This window comes from Acomys russatus, chromosome 23 (assembly GCF_903995435.1).
Source record: "Acomys russatus chromosome 23, mAcoRus1.1, whole genome shotgun sequence".
Classification (NCBI taxonomy): Eukaryota; Metazoa; Chordata; class Mammalia; order Rodentia; family Muridae; genus Acomys; species Acomys russatus.
The window spans coordinates 58254170-58280110 of record NC_067159.1 but is presented as its reverse complement, the minus strand read 5'-3'; the positions used below and the strand labels follow the sequence as shown (position 1 = coordinate 58280110).

General features: G+C 43.4%; 1 protein-coding gene across 4 annotated transcripts in view; it reads right to left on the bottom strand.

Moving 5' to 3' along the window:
- Nucleotides 1-25721, bottom strand: part of Ankrd13c (ankyrin repeat domain 13C) — a 52721-nt gene extending 27000 nt beyond the window's left edge. For 2 of the 4 annotated variants that reach the window (XM_051166069.1, XM_051166070.1), the window contains exons 1-3: nucleotides 25211-25719; nucleotides 5289-5393; nucleotides 675-760 (exon numbers count right to left, since the gene is read on the bottom strand). In XM_051166069.1, coding sequence (XP_051022026.1) covers nucleotides 675-760; nucleotides 5289-5393; nucleotides 25211-25646 — 627 coding nt within the window. In that variant the 5' untranslated portion in view covers nucleotides 25647-25719. Of the gene's footprint in view, nucleotides 1-674; nucleotides 761-5288; nucleotides 5394-25210 lie in introns of all 4 variants that reach the window. The other 2 variants (XM_051166072.1, XM_051166071.1) reach the window with 2 other exon arrangements.
- Nucleotides 25722-25941: the final 220 nt, after the last annotated feature.

Genomic DNA, 25941 nt, shown 5'->3' with positions numbered 1-25941 from the left:
CCTCTTCTAGGGTACCTGTCTAGTGTACCCACCAACCTGACGCTACAGTGCACCTCTTCTAGGGTACCTGTCTAGTGTACCCACCAACCTGACGCTACAGTGCGCCTCTTCTAGGGTACCTGTCTAGTGTACCCACCAACCGTGACGCTACAGTGCGCCTCTTCTAGGGTACCTGTCTAGTGTACCCTCCAACCGTGACGCTACAGTGCACCTCTTCTAGGGTACCTGTCTAGTATATCCCCAGCTCAAAGATGTTTCTACTAAAACTCAAAAATTATAACCCCTTATTTTTATTTCAATTACTGAATTTAAAAATAACTTTTCCCATTTACTGATCCTTAAGTGCTGAGAATTTAACTTTACTTTAAAGGACTGCTTAAGCGGCTGGAAGAGAGGCTCAGAGCTAACAGCACCTGCTGCTCTTGCAAAAGGCCAAGTTTGGTTCCCAGAATCCATGCTGAATAGCTCACAACTGCCAATAATTCCATCTCCAGTGCCTTCTGGCCTCTTTGGGCACCCAAACTACCTAGACAGACAGACAGACAGACACCACACACACACACACACACACACACACACACACACACACACACACACACTTTTCAATGCTTCTTTAAACTACACTGATACTTACTGTTTTAGTAAAGAATGAGCAAAGAAGCTGCCCAACTCACCTCTTTCAGGGCTTTTAATAACCGAGGTCGTTTCTCTCCAACACTCTCCCTGGACTGCTGCTTGAGTTTCCTTAGAAGAGCTGTAACTGGAGTTTAAAGGAAAAAACTGATTAGAAATTCTCTTTCTTTTTTGTTTCTAATAACTGTTTAGTTTTTAAAGTGAGTTTCATTGGCTTTCTAAGTTTTTCAAAATTTGTATTGTTGGGGGTATGTGGGTGTGTATGAGTGTAAAATTTGTGTGAAGATGTCATAGGCCATTCTATGGACATGGTTTGTTCCTTCCACCTTTATGAGCTGTAGGGTGGCAACTGCCTTTATCCCTAAGCTGCCCTGCTGATCCTCCCCCACCCCACCCCACCCCACTCCTTCTCACAATAAGAGATAAAATTTGTTAAATTTTAGCCAGGCACGGGGGCATATGCCTGTAATCCCAGCACACAGGAAGGCAGAGGCAGATGGATCTCTGTGAGTTGAGGCCATCTGGTCTACTACAGAGAGACTGAAAAAAAAAGAAAGAAAGAAAAGAAAAGTTAAAATTAAAAAACTCAAGGTAGTAATCAAAGTCCATAATTCAAAAAAATTTTAAGTTTTATTTTTGTATATGTGAATGTGTGTGTGTGTGTGTGTATACACACAAAGAAGAGACTAGAAGTATTAGATCTCCTAGAACATAACAGGGATATGTGCATCATTTGCTCCATCAGGATAATTAATTCTTTGAAATGTGCTAGTTGTTACTAATTAACAATTGGATCACTATGAAAATGTGTCACAAACCTTCTCTCTTAAAAAAAAAAAAAAAAAAAAAAAAAAAAAAAGAGGCCTAAATGAAGAAGACTGCTTGGTCTAGACAGACAGCAAATTGACAGACTCTTGTGTACCAACAGACAGTGCCCAACAGAATTCTCCAAACTTTCATAAACCCATACAAACTATGTACAACCCCCACAGACCAAAGATAGCCTGTGCGCACAAAATGCCACAGCTGTCTGTATAAGGAAAAGTTGGGAATTGTGGGAGAAAGGTAATTAAAGTTGTATCCACTTCCTCCATATGTGCTTAGGCCATCATTGTTCATCAGGTAAACACTTTAAGCAGAAAACCAATATAACCTTGAAATCTTACATTGAAATGAAGTAGTCCCTGAGAAGTATTTGCCATTATCTTTTTTTTTTTTTTTTTTTTCTTCTTCTTCTTCTTCTTCTTCTTCTTCTTCTTCTTCTTCTCCCTTTTCTTTATTTTATTTTATTTTACTTTTTGGAAACCAGGTCTCCTGTAGCTGAGCTGGCATAGAACTCCCTATGTAACAGATGATCCTCCTGCCTCCACCACTCTAGTGCTCAAGTGCCTGGTTTTACCCAATGCTAGAGATCAAACAGCAGTTATACATATGTTGAGGCATGGTCTGGTGCTTTATATTAATTGCTAATTTAATTATCCCTCCTCCCTACCCCCGCCTCCCCCCCCACTCCCCCCACCCCCGACAATGAGGTTTGTTTGCTGTCCTGTAAGAGCAGACTCCTCATTGGCAGATTAAAAGGCCTAACCTGGGTAGGGCAGAACGGGGTAGGTGTGGCCAAAGTTCCTAGGCTTTGAAGATGAGAAGGATCTTGGGATTTTGCCAGCTTGGTGGTGCATGCCTTTAATCCCAGCACTCAGGGAGGCAGAGGCAGGCAGAGCTCTGTGGGTTTCAGGCCACCTGGTCTACAAAGCAAGTTCAGGACAGCCAAGTCTAACAGAGAAATCCTGTCTTGAAAAACCAAAGAAGGACAGGTTTCAGAGGAGAAAAGAACAAAGGAGCAGCGATGGGTTAGCTGAGAGGAGACACGGCCAGATCCGCGTGGATGAAGGGGTGCAGCCGAGAACAAGCACGTCCTTTAGGGAATTATGGAGGTACCCAGACAGAAATGATCACAGAGGTGGTGAGAAGCCCAAGCCTACTGTGTTTTGGATCAAGCCATTAGACTTGTTGGAAAATCTGCAGAAAAGGGGCAACAAATCAGCAACTGCCCCAACATCTGGTCTGGGGCTACACTAGGTATGAGGTGACTGCTCCTTCTCCTTTGCTGACTGTGCAAATAGGTTACATAATACCACCATAACAACTGTAAGCCTAACAATAAACATTGTTAGGCCATATTTTAAAATAGCAGCAACATGACTATCTGTATTCTACCAGCTGAGCTACACATACTGGTCCTGACTACTCACTATACAGACAGAACGTTAGAGAAATTAGCAGGAAGTAAACAAGAAGACAAGATCACAAAACTTTTGCTAATAGTTTATATTAAATCTTCTCATTTATCAAAAAAAAAGAGTAACTTTATGCCATAGAAAATTTCAAGGAAGCACAGCTAAATAAAGGCTTAAAAGCCGTCTCCTTAAACACCATCACAATGGCAGCTTCACACTGTATTCCTAAACATACAGCATTGGTTCAACTAAGTCTCCTTTAAGATGTGGATTTGGCAGCGTCTGACATGTATTCCAAGCTGGCCTGGAACTCACAGCCTCCTGTCTCTACTTCAAGTGCTGGAATTATTAAGAATTAAATATTTCTCTTATGTAATAGGCTGAGGTGAGGTATAAAATTAAGTAGCTACGGGGATGTCCTAAAATTGGTTTTCTGTCACAATCATTTCCTGGTTCTCCTCTCCAATGGTAAACTCAAAATGACAAAGAATCCTGCCTTATTTTCTTCACCTTAATACACAAAGAGGCTTTACACCTTTTTTTACTGTAAATAAAAGATCCTTGGAAGTCCCATGGTCCTCACTAGTTTTCCCTTCACTCTGCTAATTGGTTAGAAAAAAAATCAAAGAAAGGGCTTCAGACAAGCTGCCACTCTGTTCTCGGTCTCTTGAATATGTACATTTTACCTTTGCTCCGCAATAATTCAATCATGAGGGCTGTTTCCTGCTTTCATATGGAATTCTGATATTTGTCCACAAAGGACAAGTGTCATTTAGTAAACAGTATACATGCCAACTTAGCTGTTAAACTGCCACAGTATTATCATCACATATTACTACCCTTTACTGTCAGATAAGAGTCTCATCATTCATTCAAAGTTGTCTGAGAAATTCAGACAATCTGCACATGTAATATATGGATTACTATAGAACTGAATCCTGAGAAAAGTATCCAGAAAAATCCAAAACTTACCATGGAAGACTGTCAGTACAATGCTACACAATTCTTCAATAGACACGATAATTTGTTTTTATTTTTCTGTATACCTATTTCAATTGAGTCTCCCCTGAACTATGAAAGAATAACAGTGCCAGGGAGATAATGGCTCCACTCCCACAGATTAAAGTTCCTTAACAAAGACACTGGACATGTGCTAAGATGTGTGCATCAGGCACAGCGGTGGTGGTTTAACAGGACCTTCCTAGATTAAAGTATCCCACCCCGCAGGGAGGTGAGCAACTCAGAACAACCTCATCCGAAGTCCCTGAAACTGACCTGACTCCCTAGGTCCCTCCCTGCCAGAGTAATAAAAAAAGAAGAGAGTCCCTCTCATATGGCGCTAAGCCAAGCTGCAAAGACTCTTCAAGACTAGACCAGCTGCCTGTTAGAAACAGAAACCAGCTGAGCTGCCGGGAAGAGGTTTAGAACAACTGAGGCACTTGGAAAGGACACCCTCCAACCTATTCATCTGCATGCAGGCTGTGCAGTGTGTTCCGAGTTCCCAGCTTTGTGAGCTGGGGCAGGCTTTGGTGATTGATGTGGTCTTTGAGTCATTGTAAATAACCCCCACCCATATTTCTCTAAGCAGTAACAATAAAACTCAGGGTTCACCAGATGGACATTGGTGGTATTTGTACTGAACAAAAAAATAGATAGAAAGCCAAACTGAGTGCTAAGGAGATTCTGTGCCAGTTCACAGAAGACACTCATGTACAACAATACAGGTGAAGATTACCAAGCCAGGGCCAGGAGTGGGTAATTTTCCCCCAAGCAAAAGGTTATGCTTGTGGCGGAGGTGGTCTGCCAGAACCCCACCCCCACCAGCCGTGCTTAGTGAATGAGGAGGCTTTAGCCACTGTTCCAACCCAGAGTTCCTGACCAGGGGGGCCAGCAGGTGCAGCAAAGGAAAGCAGGGCCACATTCATCGTTAGCCCTGAGTAGGTCTGAGCAGGTTAAATCAGGCCGTGGGTTTATCAGGTACGGAGAAATGAAGGAGGCCCTGTGAAAGAGCTCCAGCCAAAGGAAACATAATGGCTCAAAGACTAAGCCAATGGACAGCACAGGCCCTAGCTTCTAGCAAAGTCTACATCCACTTAAAGTAGGTAAGTGCTGTTAACACAATGATTAATTTGCATTTCAATTAGTATACCAGTAATTAAGCAGAAATAGTAACTTGTGAGAAAAGAAACAAGGTTGTGACTTCAAAATGCTCACGCACATGTGCACGTCTGTGTTTGTACACCTGAGGAGGCAGAAGAACGCTGCAAGGTAGAAATGAGCAGCATTTCCCACAGGACTCAACTGTTCCTGCTGCTCATGCTGGAATTCCCAAGTCATGGATAATTCACGTGTAAGTTTGCAGACTACTGAGAAGTCATACCACATACACATAACTTGCATTTTTAAAGGACTGCTTACTCATCTGTCTGTCTCCATAGCTGATGGCTTCAGCCAGAGGGCTCCATCCCTGAGCATTTTTCACCTTTACTGGAGCATTGTGAGCCAACAGTAAATGTGCACATTCTGTAACATAAAAAAAAAAAAAAAAAAAAAGGAATAACTATCAGACATACAATATTTAGAATCTTTAAATATGAGTGTTATACAAGAGAAACCAAATTACTACATAAGTGATATAATGCTGGTTTATGTACCATTAACTTAGAAGTTCCCATGTGTATAATCCTGATTGAAAGGAACCTAACCTAGCTAAAAGTAAACTAGATACTATCTGAAAATAAAGTACTTTCTTGTCCCCAAAGACTACCTGAAGAGTGTTTACATACACTAAAGGTAATATATGACCATCAGGAGTCATTTCTACAATTCAACTGAGCATGGTGGTGCAAGCTTTTAATCTAAGCACTTGGGAGGCAGAGGCAGGTGGATTTCTGAGTTATTTGAAGGCTAGGCTGGTCTGTACTCATGAGTTGCAGACAAGCCAGAGCAAAATGGTAAAAACTTGTCTCAAAACAAAAATCAAAGAAAATATCTGCAACCCCAAAACACCCAAAGGAAAATGTGCATATCATATCAATGAAATGCTAATTATTTATTTCAGGGGAGAAAATAGTGCCTTCAAAAGGAACCACACCGGGGTCTCACAATATAGGGAGTAGGGGCTACTTCTGACATGGACTCTGACCTCCCCACGTAGATCACTTCTCCCTGACAGAGCAGCCTTGCCAGGCCACAGAGGAAGAGGTTACAGGTAGTACAGACGAGACTTGATAGGCTGAGGCCAGATGTTAGGGAGGAGGGCTCCCCTTTCTGAGGACTAGGGGGGGGAGAAAGGGGACATGAAGGAGGGATGGTGGGATTGGGAAGTTACGAGTGAGGGGGCTATAATCAGGATGTAAAGTGAATTAAAAATTAAAAAAAGAAAAAGGAACCACAGTGGACACTTTAGACGCTTATCTTGAGCTTGTCTGCCTCAGACAGTATATCACTATCCTCACCCAGACCTTAACTTGATCCTGTTTTCTCAGATCATCTTATCTTTATGGGAGATATGACTTGTACATAGGACTGAGTTATTACCAGGAAACTTTTGTTCCAAATTGTGCTGTGCTTAAATTTGCTTAAAATACTTTAGGCCAGACTCTCAAAGTTTGAACCAATGCCAGCCAAGTCACGTTGGACTGAACTAGCCTCAGGCAAGCATCCCATCCTTAACCTGCATCCTCGGCCACTCCTAACTACTAGACACTGGACACAGAAGTGAAGGAAGGTAAGGTCTTGTTATCAAAGCTTAGAGCCTAGAAGGAAAACATCATCCTATGAGGAAGACGACAAGTAAATCAATGAAAAAAAAAATGTATCAACTGTTGTAAAGGAAACAGGTGTTACAGCTGCATGAAGGGGCGGGCTAAGGAGGATGGCAGGGCTTCAGCAGCATTCTCAGGTGGCAGAGGGGATGCCAATAGCAGCACGGAACTCTATTAGGATGACAAACTAAATGTAGACATTCCACAAAAACTAAATGTAGACATTCCACAAACGCACTGAAGGAAGTCTGCTTGAATTATGTAAAATGTGACACAAGAGAGTGTTTTTTAGGGTGTGGTGGCTCACCCCTTTAATCCTAACACTCCTCAAGACAGGCAGATGGATGCCTGTGAGTGTCAGGTTAGTTTGGGCTACTGTAGTCAATTCCAGGCCAGCCAGGGCTACATAGTGAGACTGACTCAAAAAAGATGATTTTTCAATACACTGACAGCAAACTAAATGTTCACCATGGTTCCTAACGATACAATTCCATGCACACTACTAGAGGACTATATGGTTATCACAGAGAAACACTACAGCAAGGGGACAGGAGTGAGGGAGTGGTCAGTCACTGATCAGATTTAAGAAACTGCAAAGAGCTAACCCCTCCCTTCTGTAAGTCCCTTCCAGTCAGCAGGCGATATAGCTGGAGAAGATTGCAGGACCCAGAGTACTGCATGGAGGAAAAGCTCCTGTAAGCATCCATCCCGTGTCAAGTGTCGCTCTAAGATTACTGAGTAGAGTAGAATGTCTGCAACAGCCACCGCTGCAGACCATCACCAGAGCAAGTGAGAAAACTCAGACGCTGACAGTGAAGAGCACAGTGTGGGGCCAGGAGCAGTAGGCGGTGCTTCCCCTCTGGTGAAGCCAAGCTCGGGATCTGTGCTACAAGGAAGGATTGAAGGCGAGGAAAACCTTTGGACTACAAATATGCACTATTACTATCAGGAAAAGAAACGAAAAGAGAGGCTTTTTAAATAAGGGGCATTTAGGAGAACCTTTTCCTTTTTTACACTGGTGTTCTGCATCCATGTGTGTCTGTGTAAGAGTGTCAGATCCCCTGCAACTGAAATTGCAGACAGTTATAAAATGCCACATGGGTGCTGCCATTTGGAAGAGCAGCCAGTGCTCTTAACCATTAAGCAAAAAAACTTACTTTTAAAAAGATTCTGTTATTCGTGTGTCTACACACATGTATATATCTGTGTTTTTATACCTGAGACCAGAAGAATGCCAGATCCCTTAAAGCTAGTTATAAACTCTCAAGCCCTAAAGTACTTTTAATTTAAAATGCTTAATATAATAATATTTTTAAAGGGCTAGAGAGATGGTGCCATGGTTAAGAGCAGCACGTTAGGTGACTCATAAGCACCTGTAACGCCAGCTCTGAGGAACCAGACACCTTCTTCCGGCCTCCAAGGGCACCAACCATGCCCTGGTACACAGGTGTACATGCAATAGAAACACATACACAGAAAACAGAAAAAAAAAAAAAAAAAAAAAAAAAAAAAAAAAAAAAAAAAAACCTGAGTGTTTGAAAAAAAAAGAATAATGGGCTAGAGAGATGGCTCAGCAGTTAAGAGAACTGATTGCTCTTCCAGAAGACCTGGGTCCGGTGCCCAGCACCCACACGGCAGCTCACAACTATCTGTAACTCCTGCCCCAGGGGATCCAACCCTCATATAGACATATATGCAATCAAACACCAATGTACACAAGATAAAAATGAGTAAATGAAAAAAAAGCATAACAACATTGTTTGCAGGTCCTGAATCATCTATTCAAGTCTTTCCCAAATTCTTCCCACTAGGTGTTTGTCTCTTAAAGACTCATGAACAAGTGGGATCATTAAATAACTGTCCGCACAATTCACCACAACCCTATGCTTGCCCCAACCTCAAAGTCACAGCACACGCTAGTACTTCAAGGTTCTAGGCTAAACTGCCAATATTAGTAATTCAGTTTCTCTCAAATGGATTTTACCTGTAAACTCTATTTTCTTATGGCTACTTACCAGTATTTCCTGAAACCAATGTTTTATGAAGTTGTTTTTTTTTTACATTTATTCATTTTATCTTCTGCGTGTATGTCTGCACCATGTGCATGTTTGGCACACACATAAGTCAGAAGAGGACACTGGATTCCCTGGAAGTAGTTACAAATGGTTGTAAACCACTATGTGGATACTAGAAATTGAGCCAAGTCTTCTGCAAGAGGAACAAGTGCTCTTAACCACTGAGCCATCTCTCTAGCCCCTGGTTAAGTAATTTCTTTTTAATTTATTTATTATGCATACAATGCTCTGCCTGCATGTGTGACTACCAACAGAAGAGGACACCAGATCTCATTATAGATGGTTGTGAGCCACCACTTGGTTGCTGGGAATTGAACTCAAGACCTCTGGAAGAGCAGCCAGTGCTCTTAACCTCTGAGCATCTCTCCAGCCCACAGTTAAGTAATTTTTAATGACAAAACTGAAGCCAACAAGATGACTCACTGGGTAAAGGCTCTTGCCACCAAATCTGATACCCTGACTTTGATACCCAGGACCCATGTGGCAGGAGAGACCAATTTCCACAAGCTGTCCTTTGATTCCCATATACATGTAGAGGCATGCATAAAGCCACATATACACACAAATAAATACGACTTTTAATGGACAAACTGGTCTGTGAGTGAAGCTAAACATTAAAGTATTTACTGACCTTTATTTCCCAACATCACAGCCAGATGCAGAGGAGTGTTTCCTAAAATTAAAACAAAACTAAGTTAGAAGACATAACAACATAAGAAATTTTATTTAAATATGGTTTCAGCTCCTTCAAGATTTTCATTGACAAATTTTAAGCAAAAATAACACTTCTGATTTCTATGACAAACTAAGAAGGGGAAAAGCGCAGCTCGGAGTGCCTTCCCTGCCCTGCCCCAAAGCACCTAGCAGGCTATGCCCTCTCTGAGATGTCCCCACAGGCTTCAGGTGCCTTCTGATGTTCACCATGCCAGTCTTGGTTATTTTAGCAAATAATTCCCATTTCCGCTCATGTAGCAACAGAAAACAATTAGGACTTAGTCCCAGTCTTCAGCAGGTCGGAGGCCTTGCACATGTATGAGTCAGGACTCTTTAATAACCCTCAAACACCAAACATCAAGCATCTCCTTAGGGAGCTGCAGAGATGGGGAAGCAGTAAGAGCCCTGGTTGCTCTTCCAGAGGACCCAAGTTCATCCCAACGCCTGCATGGTGGCTCACTACTTTTCATAACTCTAGTCCAGGGGATCCCATGTCCTCTTCTGGTCTGTGTGTGCACTGCACACATGTAGTGCAGATGCAAATAGGCAGGCAAACACTCATACACATAAAAACAAAAATGCACAAAAACTTAAATATATATATATACACACACACACATATATACTAAAAATAAAGGAAACTAGTTTCAATAACAAGCAGTATGACTGGGCTCACTGTGGTCCTACACAGAAATGCGACTATGCTTAGGGTAAACTGGTGAGATGACGTCAATGCCGCTCACAATCACACACACAGTCATGCCTCAGTATACAAGGGTCAGTTCAAGGACAGCCCACTAAGGACAGCCTCGTATAAAACGATCAGCATCTGCCGATGATCCACACATGGCCTTTGTGTGCCTCACACCTCAAGACCATGTGGCTGCTATGCTAACTGTCCCAGGAACTGAGGAGAAGGGGGAGAGGTTCCCTGGACTATCCCAACTTCCTTTGGGTAGGAATTATTTCACAATAAAGTTAAATTTTCATTTTTAAAAAGTTTCCAAAGAAAATTCTTTTTTGAGACAGTGAGGCAGCTCAGTGGGTAAAGGTGCCTGACAGGCATCATAACCTGAGTTTAAATCCCAGGGACAGAGATGGCAGAAGGAGAAATCTGAACCCTGCAAATTGTCCTTTTACCACATGTGCACACACTGAAAATAAATGTTTTAAATTTTCTCTTTTCAGTACTTTCCCCTAAAACACACAGTATATCTCTGCCTTTGGGTTCAAATCTAATTTTAGATCAGGAGAGTTTTCTTGTGGATAAGGCATGACTGCAGTCACAGCAGTGAGCAGGGCAAGAGGACCCGGGTTCAAGGCCAGCACGGGCTGAAAGAAAGAGAGAAAGAAAGAAAGAAAAAAAGAAAGACTTTCCTCTTTATACCTTTAAATATATCTCCAATCTAGTTGCTCTCATTTTCATTTAACTAATATGTACACAGTATCTGCCATATTGATATTTTTCATCTTTTCAACTTACTGCAACTCTATACTAACTTTTAGTATAATTTATATATCACTCAATTTTTTTTTAGGTTGTCAAGGATACTGGCATGTAATGTCAAATGAAGGAACTGCATCTAAAATTCCCAGCTGTGGGCTGGAGAGATGGCTCAAAGGTTAAGAGCACTGTCGGCTCTTCCAGAGGTCCTGAGTTCAATGCCCAGCACCCACATGGTGGCTCACAGCCATCTATAACATGATCTGGTGCCCTCTTCTGCCTTGCAGGTGTACATGCAGATAGAGTACCCACATACATAAAATAAATAATAAAATTCCCAATTTCTTTGTATACTGACTCATTTTCTTCAGTTTTAAAGAAGTAATCCTTATAAATGGATTAATGAAAAACCAACCAATTATTATCTAAATCTTTCTTCTGTTTCTCCCAATATTATTACTAACATCTTCTATAACAATGACCTTTTCTCTTATAATGAATATTTTTCAGAGATATCGCAAATGGACTTTATTTTCTCTTCATTCATCCTGCAATAAAGATTCAGGTCTCAGAGGAAAGGAAAAGCAACTGCCCTCTGTTTCTGCTCTACTGAGCATGCTAAACCCCTGTAAGCACTCACTGAGTCTGGCATTCACAGCACTTCTCTGTGAGAGTCTCTTCAATAGAGAATTCAAGGACCTGAAGAAGTGGGGCTTGCTACACCGAAGAGTATAAGAACAAACTCTGGAAATAGTTAAGCACCTAAATACAACAAAAGCACCAAAGTTGCATATCAGATTAAATGTAGTAAGAAACACTCAAAGCATTAGTTGAGCAGACATATCCCCCCACCCCCCACCACCACACACGTACACACCACCCCTAGACAGGGTCTCTCTGTGCAGCCCTGGCTGGCCTTGAGCTCAGATACCTGCCAACTTCTGCCTCAGAGTGCTGGGATTAAAGGTGTTGCACCAGGGTGCCCAGCAAATCAGACACATCTTTAGGTTCCAGAGTGGATGAATACACAGCTAGCACCATACGAAAGGCAGGGGCCCTGAACTGAACAAACAGGGTAAAGGAGAAAGCCCCGTGAAGGTGGGAATTCCCCTGTGCTCTGCTTCCTGATCCTGCAGGATGTGAGAGAACACTCTCTTCTGCTGCCACAGTTGCCAGCAGTTCCTGCCTCACCATCCTGCCTCCGCAGCATGGGCACAAAATAACCCCTTTCTCCTTCAAATTGCTTATCAGGTATTTGATCACAACATGAAAAGTAACTAGCACACCACCAATACTATGCAAGTTGGCAAAGTCAAAGCAATTTCCATGAAAATCCCCAATAATTTTTTTTTTGTGACTTGAAAGCTGTATTAAAATTCATATAAAATTTTCAAGGAACCTGGAACATCATCAACTCAGAGCTGGCAAATGGCAAAGCTTTCCTGGAACCTAGCCACAAGCACATCTCTTCTGAATGGTTTGTGGCTGCTCTAGGAACAGCCCGTAGGGCTGACTAACTTAAGACACTCACTTGGTACCCTGAGCTAGGTACATGTTTACAGACCTGCTCTAAACACCTACCTGCATTTGGCTTCCACAGCAGAGCACTTTCTAGTCACTACTAAGCTTACTAGAAGAAATGACATTACATTGTTATTTAAATGTCCTCTCATTATCAAACTTACTAATTTTGGCACTGTTGTAACTTATAATGTCAGGATCATGAAAAAACAAAACTAAAACACCATCTGATCCAACAATGTCAAGCTAAGGTGCAGTGGCTCTCCACCTGTTTGGGGGCCGAGCAGCCGTTTCACGAGGGGTTGCACTATCAGATGGCACATCGCAATTCCTAACAGCAGCAAATTTAGTTATGAAGCAGCAACAAAAACCACACCACAAAGTACTGTATTAAAGGGTCACACAGCATTGCCATTCTGTCAGAGACACCTACATACTTGTGTTTGTTACAGTACAACAGCGAAGACGCAAAAACACATGGACTTTTAAAATGGGCACACAGTGGAATACAATCCAACCATAAAAGCTTTACTCTATTCTGGCAACCATGGATAGAAGTGGAAAACATCGTGTTAAGGGAAGGGAGAGAAGCTCAGAGCCCCAGACAACCCTGCTGCTCCTACTGGGGGAAGGTAGACAAGCAAGTCACACAGAACAGAGAGACAAGCCCTGGTGCTGTCACTCATCTGCAGATGCTACAGGAGCTAATGCAGTGCACGTTGAGTGCAGAGCAGACAACGGCACTGAACGACAGTAAGGCACCGACAGCCTATAGCTACGGCTCACAGCAACTGGCACTGAACGACAGTAAGGCACCGACAGCCTATAGCTACGGCTCACAGCAACTGGCACTGAACGACAGTAAGGCACCGACAGCCTATAGCTACGGCTCACAGCAACTGGAGGTCAGAATCTGAGGCTTTCCAAAACACAGAAAATAAAACTATCTAAGGAAACAGAAATGCTAATTATGCAGTTTGGTCACTCCACAATACATGCATGTATCAAATTATAGTAATTTACACTATAATTATGTAGAAATACTATGTCAGTGGATGTCCAAACTAATTTTTTTTCTCTGTATAATAGGCCTGGCTGTCCTAGACTCACTTTGTAGACCAGGCTGGCCTCAAACTCACAACAATCCACCTGCCTCTGCCTCCCAAGTGCTGGGATTAAAGGCGTGCGCCACCTCTGCTCGGCTGTCAAACTAATTTTAATTAAAAGTATAAATCTCTAACAGATTTATACTGAGGTCTTTAACTCACTTGGACTTTATAGTTTTGTGATAAATATGGATCTATTTGTATTTTTCTACATCAGTTAGACCAGCACCATTTTGTTGAAGATGCTGTCTTTTTCTCCATTGTATGGTTTTGGCTTCTTTGTCAAAAACCAAGTGTCTGTAGGCGTGTGGGTTTATTCTGGACCTTCAAGTGGATTCTATTGATCGACCAACCTATTTCTATGCCAGTACCATGCTGTTTTCATTACGTTGCTCTATACTACAGCTTGAGATCAGGAATGGGAGATTCCTCCAGAAGATCTTTTATTGTACAAAACTGCTTTAGCTATTCTGGGTTTTTTGTTCTTCCATATGAAGTTGATAATTGATCTTTCAAGGTCTCTAAAGAATTGTGTAGGTATTTTTATAGGAACTGCACTGAATCTGTAGACTGCTTTGGTAGGATGGCCATTTTTACTATGTTGATCCTCCCGATCCACAAGCAGAGATCTTTCTGTCTTTCGTTATTTTCTTCAATTTCTTTCTTCACAGACTTGAAGTTTTTTTCATATAAGTCTTTCACTTGCTTGGTTAGTTATACCAAGATACTTTATATTATTTGTGGCTACTATGAAGGGTATAGTTTCCCTAATTTCTTTCTCTGCCTGTGTGTCATTTGCATACAGGAGAACTACTGATTGAAGAGCCTTGAACTTGTTGGCACAGGAGACAGCTTCCTGAACAGAACAGCAACAGCTCAGGCTCTAAGATCAACAATTAATAAACGAGACTTCATGAAACTGAAAAGCTTCTGTAAGGCCGAGGACACTGTCAACAGATCTTCACGAACCCTACATCCAACAAAGGGCTAATATTCAAAACATATAAAGCACAAGAAACTAAACACCACCAAACCAACTAATGCAATTAAAAATCTGGGGCACAGAAGCTGGCCATGGTGGGCACAGGCCTATAATCCCAGCGCTTGGGAGGCAGAGGCAGATGGATCACTGTGAGTTCAAAGCCAGCCTGGTCTACAAATCGAATCCAGGACAGCTAAGATATCACAGAGAAACCCTGTCTGGAAAAAAACTTAAAAGGGGGGGCGGGGCAGAGCTAAGCAGAGAATTCTCAACAGAGGACTATAGAATGGCTGAGAAACACCTAAAGAAATGCTCAGCATCCTTAGTCACCAGGGAAATGCAAATCAAATCAAAACGACTCTCAGATTCCATCTTACACCTATCCGAATGGCTAAGATCAAAAACTCAAGTGACAGCACATGCTGGTAAGGATGTGGCAAAATGGGAACACTCCTCCATTACTGGTGGGAGTGCAAACTTGTACAACCACTTTGGAAATCAATCTGACGCTTTCTCAGAAAACTAGGGATAGCTTTACCTCAAGACCCACTTATATCACTCCTGGGCATCTATCTGCAAAATGCTCCACCATACAACAAGGACATTTGCTCAAATATCTTTATAGCAACTTTATTTATATTTTTTATTTATATTTTATATATTTATTTATATATTATATATGTTTATTCATATAAAATATAAATATATTTACAGCAACTTTATAGCCAGAATCTGGAATCAACCAGATGCCCCTCAGTTGAAGAATGGATAAAGAAACTGTGGTACATTTACACAATGGAATACTACTCAGCTATTAAACACAAGGAAATCTTGACATTTGCAGGCAACTGGATAGAACTAAGAAAGATCATCCTGAGTGAGGTAACCCAGACCCAGAAAGACATGCACTTATAAATGGGCATTATTAGCCCAACACAGATGTCCTCTGAGACACTCTACCCAGCGGGGGATTGGAACAGATTCAGGGACTTGCAGCCAGACTCTGGGTGGGGCTCTGAGAGTTGCATGGAAGGGGGAAGAGGATAGAAGGACTGGAGGAGGCAGGAGCGCCACAGGGAGACCATCAAGGCTGGTGCGTCTGGACCCTACTCCCTCTCCCTGCACCAACTGATGCACCAACCAAGGACAATGCATGCAGAGGACCCAGATCCTCTGTTCAGATGTAGTTGATGGACGCTCATTCCCCAAGGTTGGCAGGGGATGCCTCTGACAGGACTGTGGTGCCCATGATTTTATCACTTCACCTTGTAGGGGAGGACCTGGGGGCACACAGAGAAAGGGGGATGCAGGTTATCCTGATGAGACCTGATAGGCTGTGGTCAGACAGTGGGGAAGGACGGACACGGACACACACACACACACACACACACACACACACACACTCACTCTCTCTCTCTCTCTCTCTTTCCCCCCCTCCCCGTCAGAGTTCTAGGGGAGGGGAATAGGGCAGAAGAGGAAGGGAGGTGGGAACAGGTAGATAAGAGCAAAGAGATATCAATCTGGATATAATGTGATAAATTATAATAATTTTTATAATTTTAATTAATTTTTACATATACATTTATATTATTACACATATATACAATAAACGTCCTACAGCAAGAAGAACCACCAAACAACCAGGAATTATATAAATGTTACATTTATAGTATTTTCGCTATCTGTATTTGGCAGCCTTGAAGAAAACATCTTTCCTACCTTGGTGTGTCTAAAATTCTGAATGTAAATCAATTATCTACCATATCTCATCATTATCAATTTAAAACATCTACCTAGACCTAAAAACATCTTACTCCCTCAACAACTAGGCTTAATTGTAAAACTAAACTGTTTGGTCTTCAACCCCATCAGAGACTTGAGAAGAAATAAAGTTAATTATCTGAGTATACAGGGGGTGCAGGTTAGCAGCTTCCCCAATGAGAAGATGACAGTTTGCTGCCTGAACAGTCACCCAAAACTCTCTGTAACATTGGAGCATCATCTTCAACCTTCTGGCCCAGTATAACTGACAGACATATTTGTGAGGACTTACTTTCCCTGTCTTGGCAGAGTCTGGCTGTCGACTCTGCCTGCATCAAAGCTTGCCCATTTTTAGGCAGAACTCTGTATATGGCAGATACAAGGGCATTTCCCCAGTGGCTGGCTTGCCACATTTGAGGCATCTCCACAAGGAGGCTCTCTGATGCTCCTCGTGGTGGTGCAGGCCAGTAGGATTTGCGAAGGAGGCAGAGGCACGAGGATCAGAAGTTCAGAGGCCAGCCTCAGCTATAATAATATTTTTAATGAAAAAAAAAAATCTATATCTATAGTGTATGACATAGTGAATAGAGCACATTTTGAGACCTGTTTCTGGATTTAGTGAGAAACATTTTTACCTACCCTGAGTAAAGGCTAGATTTAATTACAACAATCAGAATTGAAAACGGTTTTGCAGTATAAGACCAACAATTGTTTAACAAGGACCCACTGTTGTCAAGGGAAAGTTTTCTTCAGAGCCTCTCAAATAGGTGAGGGAACTGACACTCAAGCTCACAGAGCAGTGACTTCTTAAAGGCATCTACAGTGAGGAATCAAAATTCTATCTCAATTCCAAATGCACTGGTTTCTCTTGTACTGTGGCTAGAACTTCTCTCTCTCTCTCTCTCTCTCTCTCTCTCTCTCTCTCTCTCTCTCTCTCTCTCTCTCTCTCTCTCTCTCTCTCTGTGTGTGTGTGTGTGTGTGTGTGTGTGTGTGTGTGTACACGCACGCACGCTGCAAAGGACCAAACTCAGAGCCTCAAGCACACAAGCCCAATATTCTACCTCTTGGCCACACTCCAAACCTGAGACATACTATCATGGAAAACAGTATCTAAAGAAGTTTCATGGGCATCGAAATACTGACACATTCCAATAGACAGTGTCAAAACAGTAGGCTGGATGTGATCAGAGAAATGGTTTTAAGAACCAGGAACCTTGTAAGCTCAAAATGGCCAAATTAAAATGTTTTCAAAATTCTACCTTGCCTTTTCTTTTAGAAACAGAGTCTCTCAGGCCTGCCTGCCCCGGAAATTACTCTGTCCCTAACTCAAGATATCTGCCTGCCTCTGCCTCCAGAGTGGTAAGATTAAAGGCATGGGCCACAGCCCAACTAAAGCTTAGTGTTACTCTTTTTTTTTGTTTGGTTGGTTGCTTTTTTTTTTAGAAAGGGTCTTTTTGGTTTGTTTGGTTTGATTTTGCTTTTTCAAGACAGGGTTTCTGTATGATAGTCTCAGCTGTCCTGGACTCACTTTGCATACCAGCCTGCCTCTGCCTCTGGAGTACTGGGATTAAAGGTCTGTGCCACCTTTGATTGCAAACCTTTTTCTTTTAATTGGCAGCAAAAACAGTTTTGTGCCTTATGGGATCAAGCTCGCTTTATTCACTTTCCAGAGAAAAATTTGTCAAATGTCTCATTTGTGTATAGGCGCCCCCTCCACAAAAAAAAAAAAAAAGTGCTGTGGGGAAAGGGTATGTAGTTCGGCTACAGCCAGCTTCAGAAATGCTTTCCCCTTATTTCCCCTCAGCATACAGAAGAGCATACAGAAGACACCCCAAAGTCAAGCAAGCGTTCATCAGGTTTCCGTGCTCCGTGAACACGCCAGCACACAGAAGGCAAGCAGTAACTTGTATTATAAGACAGTTTTGATCTATAAACCCTAATTATAGAGCAAAGCAAAAAAAAATCACACATACCAGATGCAATACAGCTCCAATATAAACACATCCAAGACCCACCCAGACAAGGGAGAAGAGATTCTCTCTTCAAAAATGCTACTACTGAGTAAACTCACAGAGTGCCCCGCACCCACTCCACCCTCGCTTTCAATAATGGCTATTCCACAAACTTGTCTGCAGGCGTCTGCGTCCTGGAGCATAGACTGGGCTTTGCAACCACAGTCAGACCTCTGCTGAAGACCTGTGCTCCATGTTATTACGTGCAGAGCCAGCCCTACAGGTCTATGCACACTTACAGCATGGCTGTCTCTCAGGTCTCTGAACTCCAGGCACATTTCCATTTCCTGCCCACTTCATCACACAGTGCTCTTCCAGCCCATGATGGCAATAACTTTGCATTTACTGTCTTTTGCTTGAAACGCTATTCTAGACTCTGTCCTGCTTAACTCTCTCACTCGCGCCCACCCCTCACTCAGTGTGACTCATTAACAGTCTCCACACACATTCCCTGGCTGTCTGCTGTCCGGCTCTGCAACCAGCATGCAACCTACAAGAACAGGAATTGTGCTAGTCTGTTCGCCTCTGCATCTCCAGCATCAAAAACACTATCACTTACTGGAAGCTTTGTGTTTATCTGTTGAATGAATAAGCCAACTAATTACAAAAACAAAAACAAAAGCAAAACAAAAAACAAAACAAAACAAAACAAAAAAAAAACCAGAAACTATTAAGAACCAAGAGAGCAGTCTCTACTCTGTGTTAACTCTCAAAAATACTCTCACTCTAGAACAAGGAAGTTTCCTCTGAACTTTCCTTGAAAACCAATCAAAAGATACACATAAGGACAGGACCCCAGGGTTTTCTAGATTCAGCACAATGCTGTAGAACCTGCACTAACTGTCACAGATATGTGTAGCCAAAACTCTAGCAAATCCAGGAGTCAAATAATCTTGCCCTCTACTGTAATAACAGGCAGGATTAAAACATCATCAAATTAAATTCTCAAAAAATCTACCTAAACCTCAAGAACAAAGCAGGACCACCCACAGTAGAAAGCTTGTGACACACCAGCCAACAGAATCAAAGGCAGAAGTCACCAAATCTCCAAATACACCAGTCACTTCTCAGACCAACTACGAAAGGCTGGTGTGAGCACTTCCTACATCCAGCAATCTCACTACTCTCAGTCACCTCAAGCTTGTAACAGTCAGGAAGATGTTTAACTTAGGAAAAAACAAAACAACATGTTTATCAGGAAGGAATTGTGATCCAAACCAAGTCTTCAGCCTAATTCTACCGTTCTCAATTCTGAAGTACTGAATAGGAAAACCACCACTATAAATACCAACTGTCCAAACTACCCAGGGCAAATATGACTCAGAAAAATCTTGACACTCAATGTAAAAGGCTACACTCCATCCTTTTCTTAAATGTTCACTCTGTGTGTGTGTGTTTGTCTCCCCATAAAGGCAGGTGTGCTCACAGAAGCCAAAAGAAGGGTGTCAGATTCCCTACAGCCAAGTTGCAGGCAGCTATGAGCTGCCCAATATGGATGCTAGGAACTAAACTTCAGTCCTTTGTAAAAGTATCAAGTGCTCCTAACCACTGTGGCATCTTAACCACTGAGGAATCTCTTTGTGCCTTAATATTTAAGGGGAAAAATAATTTATTTGGCCAGGCAGTGGTGGCGTAGGCATTTAATCCCAGCACTGGGGAGGCAGAGGCAGGTGGATCTCAATGAGTTCTAGACTAGCCTGGGCTATAAAGATAGTTCTAGGCAAGCCTGTCTTGGGAAAAAGAAAAAAAGTATTTAAAGATATAATAAAAATAAAGACATACTAATTTTGTGTACTTTCAATGTGGTTATTTTCTCTTATTCTCCCAAAACTGCTATTGAATAATACCCAAGGTACAATTATTTAGCATACTGAACATAAGATCTACATATTTTGTCATATTTAACTTTTATTTAAAGCAATGTTTAAGCCAGAATACAATTTTTCTGAACATAATTAGAGGCTGTACTCAACCAACATTTTATCAAGGAAAAAGCATATATAACAAAAAATTTACCAAAGATCAGTCCAAACTGAAGAAACTAATGAACAATAAAGCCTAAGTAGTGACGAGTCTACAAGTTAGCAGCTTCTCCACATAAAACGAGGGGAAAGGTCTCAGCGAAATAAAAATACATTAGCCAGGTGTGGTGGAAAACGCCTTTAATGTCAGCAGAGGCCAGCCTGCTCTACAAAGTGAGTCCAGGACAGCCAGGGCTGGTACACAAAGAAACCCAGTCTCAAAACCCAAGCCCTTTGTTTGAAAAGTAACTGCAAACTGGGTGTAGGAAGCGGCAGGATACAGCTCAGACTACACGCACACACAACGACATCTGTCTCAAAAACTGGTTGGGTAGGTGACAGGTAAGCACACAGACAAGTGCAGGAAGGGATAAGGCAGGGGAAACAGCAGGTCACTTATTTTTCAAAAGCACAGATTAAAAAGTTTTTACCTGGGGCTAGAGAGATGGTTCAGGGTTAGGAGCACTTGCTGCTCTTCCCCTGACTCAAGTTTGGTTCCCAGCATCGACACCAGGCTGTTTACAACCAAATGCAGGTCAAGCTCCAGGGGAGTGATGCCTGTGGCTTCTATAGGCACCTGCACTCACATGCATATACCCACACAGACTGACAAGACATACACATACACACATACACCTATATATAATTAAAAGTAATAAAAATAGCCAGATGTAATGACACATGCCTTAATGCCAGCACTTGGGAGGCAGAAGCAGGTAGGTCTCTATGAGTTCAAGGCCAGTCTGGTTAACATACTGAGTTCCAGGACAGCCAAGGACCCTATCTCCAATAAGTAAATAAATATATAAATCTGCTTAGCCTTTAGGTCTTTTCAAAAATACATTTGATTTTAAATTTTATTTATGAATGTGTGTTTGTGTGTGTATGTCATATGGCAAGTGCCTGGGGCTAGGTGGATCTCTTAGCAACAGAAGCTGCAGGTGGCTGTGAGTGGCCAGCTGTGCTGTGAACTGGACTCGTTCCTTTGGAGGAACAGTAAGTGCTCTGAGCCCTGCTGTCACGTTCCCAGCCCTGTTCTGGTCTCGGACTATGAGGCAGTGCTGCTGTAGAGTGTCTGTTCATGGCCATTCCTACCTGAGCAGTTCCAGCAAAGATCAGGACAGGCTGCCATCCTCACAAGGAAGATGAACAGACTAAAATTCCATAAGCAGAAAGACCTATTTTTCACTTACTTACTTAAAACACTGACAGTATTTACTATGTTTTAGGAACATCTAGGAAATGCTCTGAAACATTTCACAGAGCACACAAGATAGCGTTTCTGTAGCCTGAAAATGAAAGGGCACATCATAGCTCCTACAAGGATTCTGAAGGACTATCATGTGGATGAATGATCCAGTGTATTTATCTGTGCCATTCCAGAAAGAAATTTAAAAACATGCAAAAACTGAAATTTAGTTCCAAAATCTTTCCACCAGGCTCCTATGAAAAGAGTACAATGCTCCTAGTAACTGAGAGAGAAGGGGAAAAACCCCTAGGGCCACAAACCTCTCTCATAAAATACTAGGTGAGAAATATACATTAAAAGCTCTACTGCGAACAAAGCAGACACAGGGCTGCCTTGCCTGCAACACCACGGGCCGCGACCTACAGACACTCAGGCAGAGGTTACGGGAGCTCAGGGGTTCTAGCCGCCAGGCATTACTTCCATTTCTTTATCTTTCTTTCCGTCTTTCTTTTTGGTTTTAGTTTTTAATGACAGGGTTTCTCTGTGTAGCCATCCCTGTCCTGGAACTCATTCTGTGGGCCAGGCTGGCCTCAAACTCAGAGACCCTCCAGCCTCTCGGCCTGAGTGCTGGGATTAAAGTGGGCCCCATCACTGCTCTGCCACTAGTTCTACTTCTAGTCTCATGGTTTCTATTCCACATGGAACCTTTGTGAAGTTCCGTGCCTCTCTGGACTCTTTTCTGACAGAAATTCAGTAAGAGCCTTTTAAAGTCAATCATCTGACAATGTCGACTCCGTTGGTAAAGTGCCTGCCAAAATCATGAGGACCTGAGTTCGAGTCCTTGAGAAAGTTGGTGTGCTGGCACATGCTTGAAATCCCGGAGTTACAGGAACAAGACAGGCACATAAAATAAAAATAAATCTAAAAAAAAAAAAATTAATAGTTACGCTAATTGCAGATAGGAACCTATCAGAGTTGTCCTCTGACAGGCGCCACCCAGCAGCTGTTCAAAACAGATGCTGAGACTCACAGCCAAACACTGGGGAAAGGGTAGGGAGACCTGTGGAAAAATGGGGGGAAAGAGAAAAGGACCTGGACATGACAGGAGCTCCACAAGGCCAACAGAGCCAACTAACCAGGGCCCAGAGGGGCTTGTGGAGACTGAAGCACCAACCAAGGACCACATATAAACTAGAGCTAGGCCTCCCACACGGATGTAGCCAATGGGCAGCTCAGGCTTCATGTGGGTCCCCTAGTAATGGGAGTGGGGCTGTCTCTGACACCGAATCTGTTGCCTGCTTTTTAATCACTTCCCCAGTGCTTTGTGCTGATGCAACTTGATGAGCTGGGTGGATGGGTAGGGGGCTTCCCTTTTCTGAGGATAGGGGAGGAGGAGGAGGGAAGGAGGGGCTAGGGTTCCCCTTTTCTGAGGATGGGGGAGGGGGAGGGAAGGAGGGGCTAGTAATAAATTAATTTTTAAAATTAGCTAGGCTGAGCTGGGTGGTGGCAGTGCACGCCTTTAATCCCAGCACTTAGGAGGCAGAGGCAGGTGGACCTGGAGGTCAGCCTGGTCTACGAGGTGAGTCCAGGACAGCCAGGGCTAAAACAGAGAATCCCTGTCTTGAAAAACAAACAAGCAAGCAAACAAGCTAGGCTGTGGGGGAAAAGAACCCAGAGTAAAAAGTAACACTATAGGCATGGGGCAGGGAGCAGACAAGATGGCCCTGTGTGAACAGGTACTCACTCACTCTCAAGCCTGACAACCCCAGCTCAATCCCGGGGACCTACACAATGAAGGAGAGACAGAATTCTAACAAGTTGTCCTTGGATCTCTACATACAGGCACAGATATAAATGCAGTTTAAAAAAGTATTTTTTAAAATAATAATTTAACAGGAATATTGTGCAGGAGAGCACAGCAGAGTGCCTCTTCCTTGTCAAGAATGTGCCAGGAGGGGAGAGGGCAAGGCAGAAGTGGAAGGCTGCACTCATTCTAAGTGACATGGAAGGAGATAAACAAAATGAAATATTTCATTTAAAAAGTGGATTTTGGAGCTGGGCATGGTGGTACACCCCTTTAACTTCAGCACTTGGGAAGCATGTAAGTTCAAAGCCAGCCTGTTCTACAAAGCAAGTCTAGGCCAGCCAAGGCTACACAGAGAAACTCTGCCTTGAAAAACCAAAAAGAATTCTGGTGGGTAAAGGACAGGTGTCTAAGGATATAGAGAATTCTAATTACTCTTAAAAGAATTCAGGTTTAAGACAATGCTAACTACAGACCTGAAAGGCCAACAATCCTCTGCGTTACCCACTCAACTCCTGAAGAGCACTAACTCACAGAAAGAATGTTTTGGCTATTTTCAAAGTGACTTTAAGGCTTGTAACTAAGTTTTAAATGCAAAGATGAAACCCAGCTATGTCTGAGTAACAGCCTAATAACCAATACACACTGTAACTACAACTCAATTACTTAAGTCAGGATATAGTTCTCAGCAGCAGTCAAATGTGCTTGTTACAACAGCAGCACAAAATAAACTAAGAGTAGAAAGGAAAACGTGGAGACAGCTTCACTTTTGTGGTGTTTATGACAAATGATGGTGGTGGCATTGTAACTATAGCATTATCAGTTGAGGAAAACAAGTTCAGTAAGAAAGCTGTACCAAAAAAAATTATTCCCTTTTTAGTTTTCTATTTTTGTTCTAATTTTAAATAAGAAGCCTACAAAACCAATGAAACTCGGGGAGCTTATTTCACAGGTGGTACTGCATTAATGTGCAATACCATTTCGAGCAGTTTATATTAATGTATAATAATGAATAACGACACCTAATGTATAACTGTCAGGTTAAAACATCTGCCAGCAATATTTGCTAACAATTTTAAGTTTAAAGTGGCCCATTAATAAAACATTGGTAAACAGTACTACCACTCTCATTAGTTTCAACAATTTACAACAATTTATGATTACACAAGGCCTTAGGTACAATCCTCAGTACCGCGAGGGGGGAAATAGATGCAAATAAATCTCAAAACTCCTTGTTGCTTGAAGGGGAAAAAAAAATCAGCTGACAGGATGCAGCCAAAAGTAGATACCGTTCACAATCAGTTATGTTTTCTCAAACATACTGCTATAACTTTACTATGAAAATTGTAGTGCTGCCTTTAAGTCTCAGTCAGGAGGAGACACTGTTCCTACTGTGGAAAAAGCAACAGAAACAAACAGCTACTAAGAAGTCTCTTCAATTGCTCTGGGAAATCAGATGCCGACACATTTCTGTGTGGCTTTCAAAACTCTTATGTTTTAAGTCTCCTGAAAGCCGACAAACAACAGCAAAAATAAGAATACAGCACGGAGACAGGTAATACAATACACCTAATTTCGGTGAACCCTGGTTCCGTACCTGAGCGATGAAGACGGGCAATATACATGTTCAAAGTTAAAGCTCCAAGAAACAAGGAAAGGAAAGGGGGGAAAAAAACGGTTCCCTAAAACCAAGACGATCTGCCTGGATGTGAGAAGGCCAGATCGTTTGGTATACGGACGGTCTGCCGCGGAGACAGGGCCAGCTTGTCCCGAGATGCTCAGGCGGACAAGAAGAAAACATCCCTTCTGCACCTACAAGACCCGAACCCCTGACCCCCAGCTCAAAGGCTCGGGGCTTTCCCGCAGAGGACAGCCGCTCGGCGCGCGGGGCAGAAGCCCGGAGCCCCGAGGCCACGGAAACCGGGCAGAGCCAGCGGAGCTCACCGTGATTATCCTTCTGTCCGATATTGTGCGTGCGGATGAGCGAGGACAGTCTCCTCACGTCCCCCTTGAAGACGCACTCGTGCACCGGGTAGAGCGAGGGGCAGCCGCCTCCGTCTGCGACCACAGCCGCGGGGTCGCCGCCCAGGCAGGCCGGGGTCGGGCAGGCGGCGGGCAGCGCGTTGTGCTGCGGCGGGGCCGGGGCGCCGGGGCCGGGCGCGGCGGGCGCCTTCAGCTGCAGCCGGTGGTGGTGGTGGTGGTGGCTGAAGATCTTATGGCCGGCCTTGCCGCCCTTGCCGCCGCCCGCTCCGCTTCTGCCCCCGGTGAAGGCGCCGCCGAGCGCGGCCGTCGCCTCCTCCTCGCAGGGCTCCAGCACGTCCCCGTCCTCTTTGCTGGGCTTGTGGTCCCTCCGCAGGGAGCGGATCTTCTCCCCGGTCATCGCCGCCGCGGCGCGCAGGGCGGGCTCCGGGAGGCTCACCGTGGGCCGGGCCGGCGCGGCGGCGGCGGCGGCAGATTAGAGCGGCGGCCGCGAGCCTCGCGCGCAGCATGAACTCCCGGGGCGAACGCGGGCCCGCGACGCGCGCATCTCCCGGAGGCGGCGGCGCTCGTCTCGGACGAGGAAAGCCGCGGCTCGAGAGCGCCCGACCACACGACGCCGGGCGCCGCCGCTGCAGCCGCCTCCTCACACGGAGAGATCCGGCGCAGCCATCTTACCCCGGCTCCTCTCGCGAGAG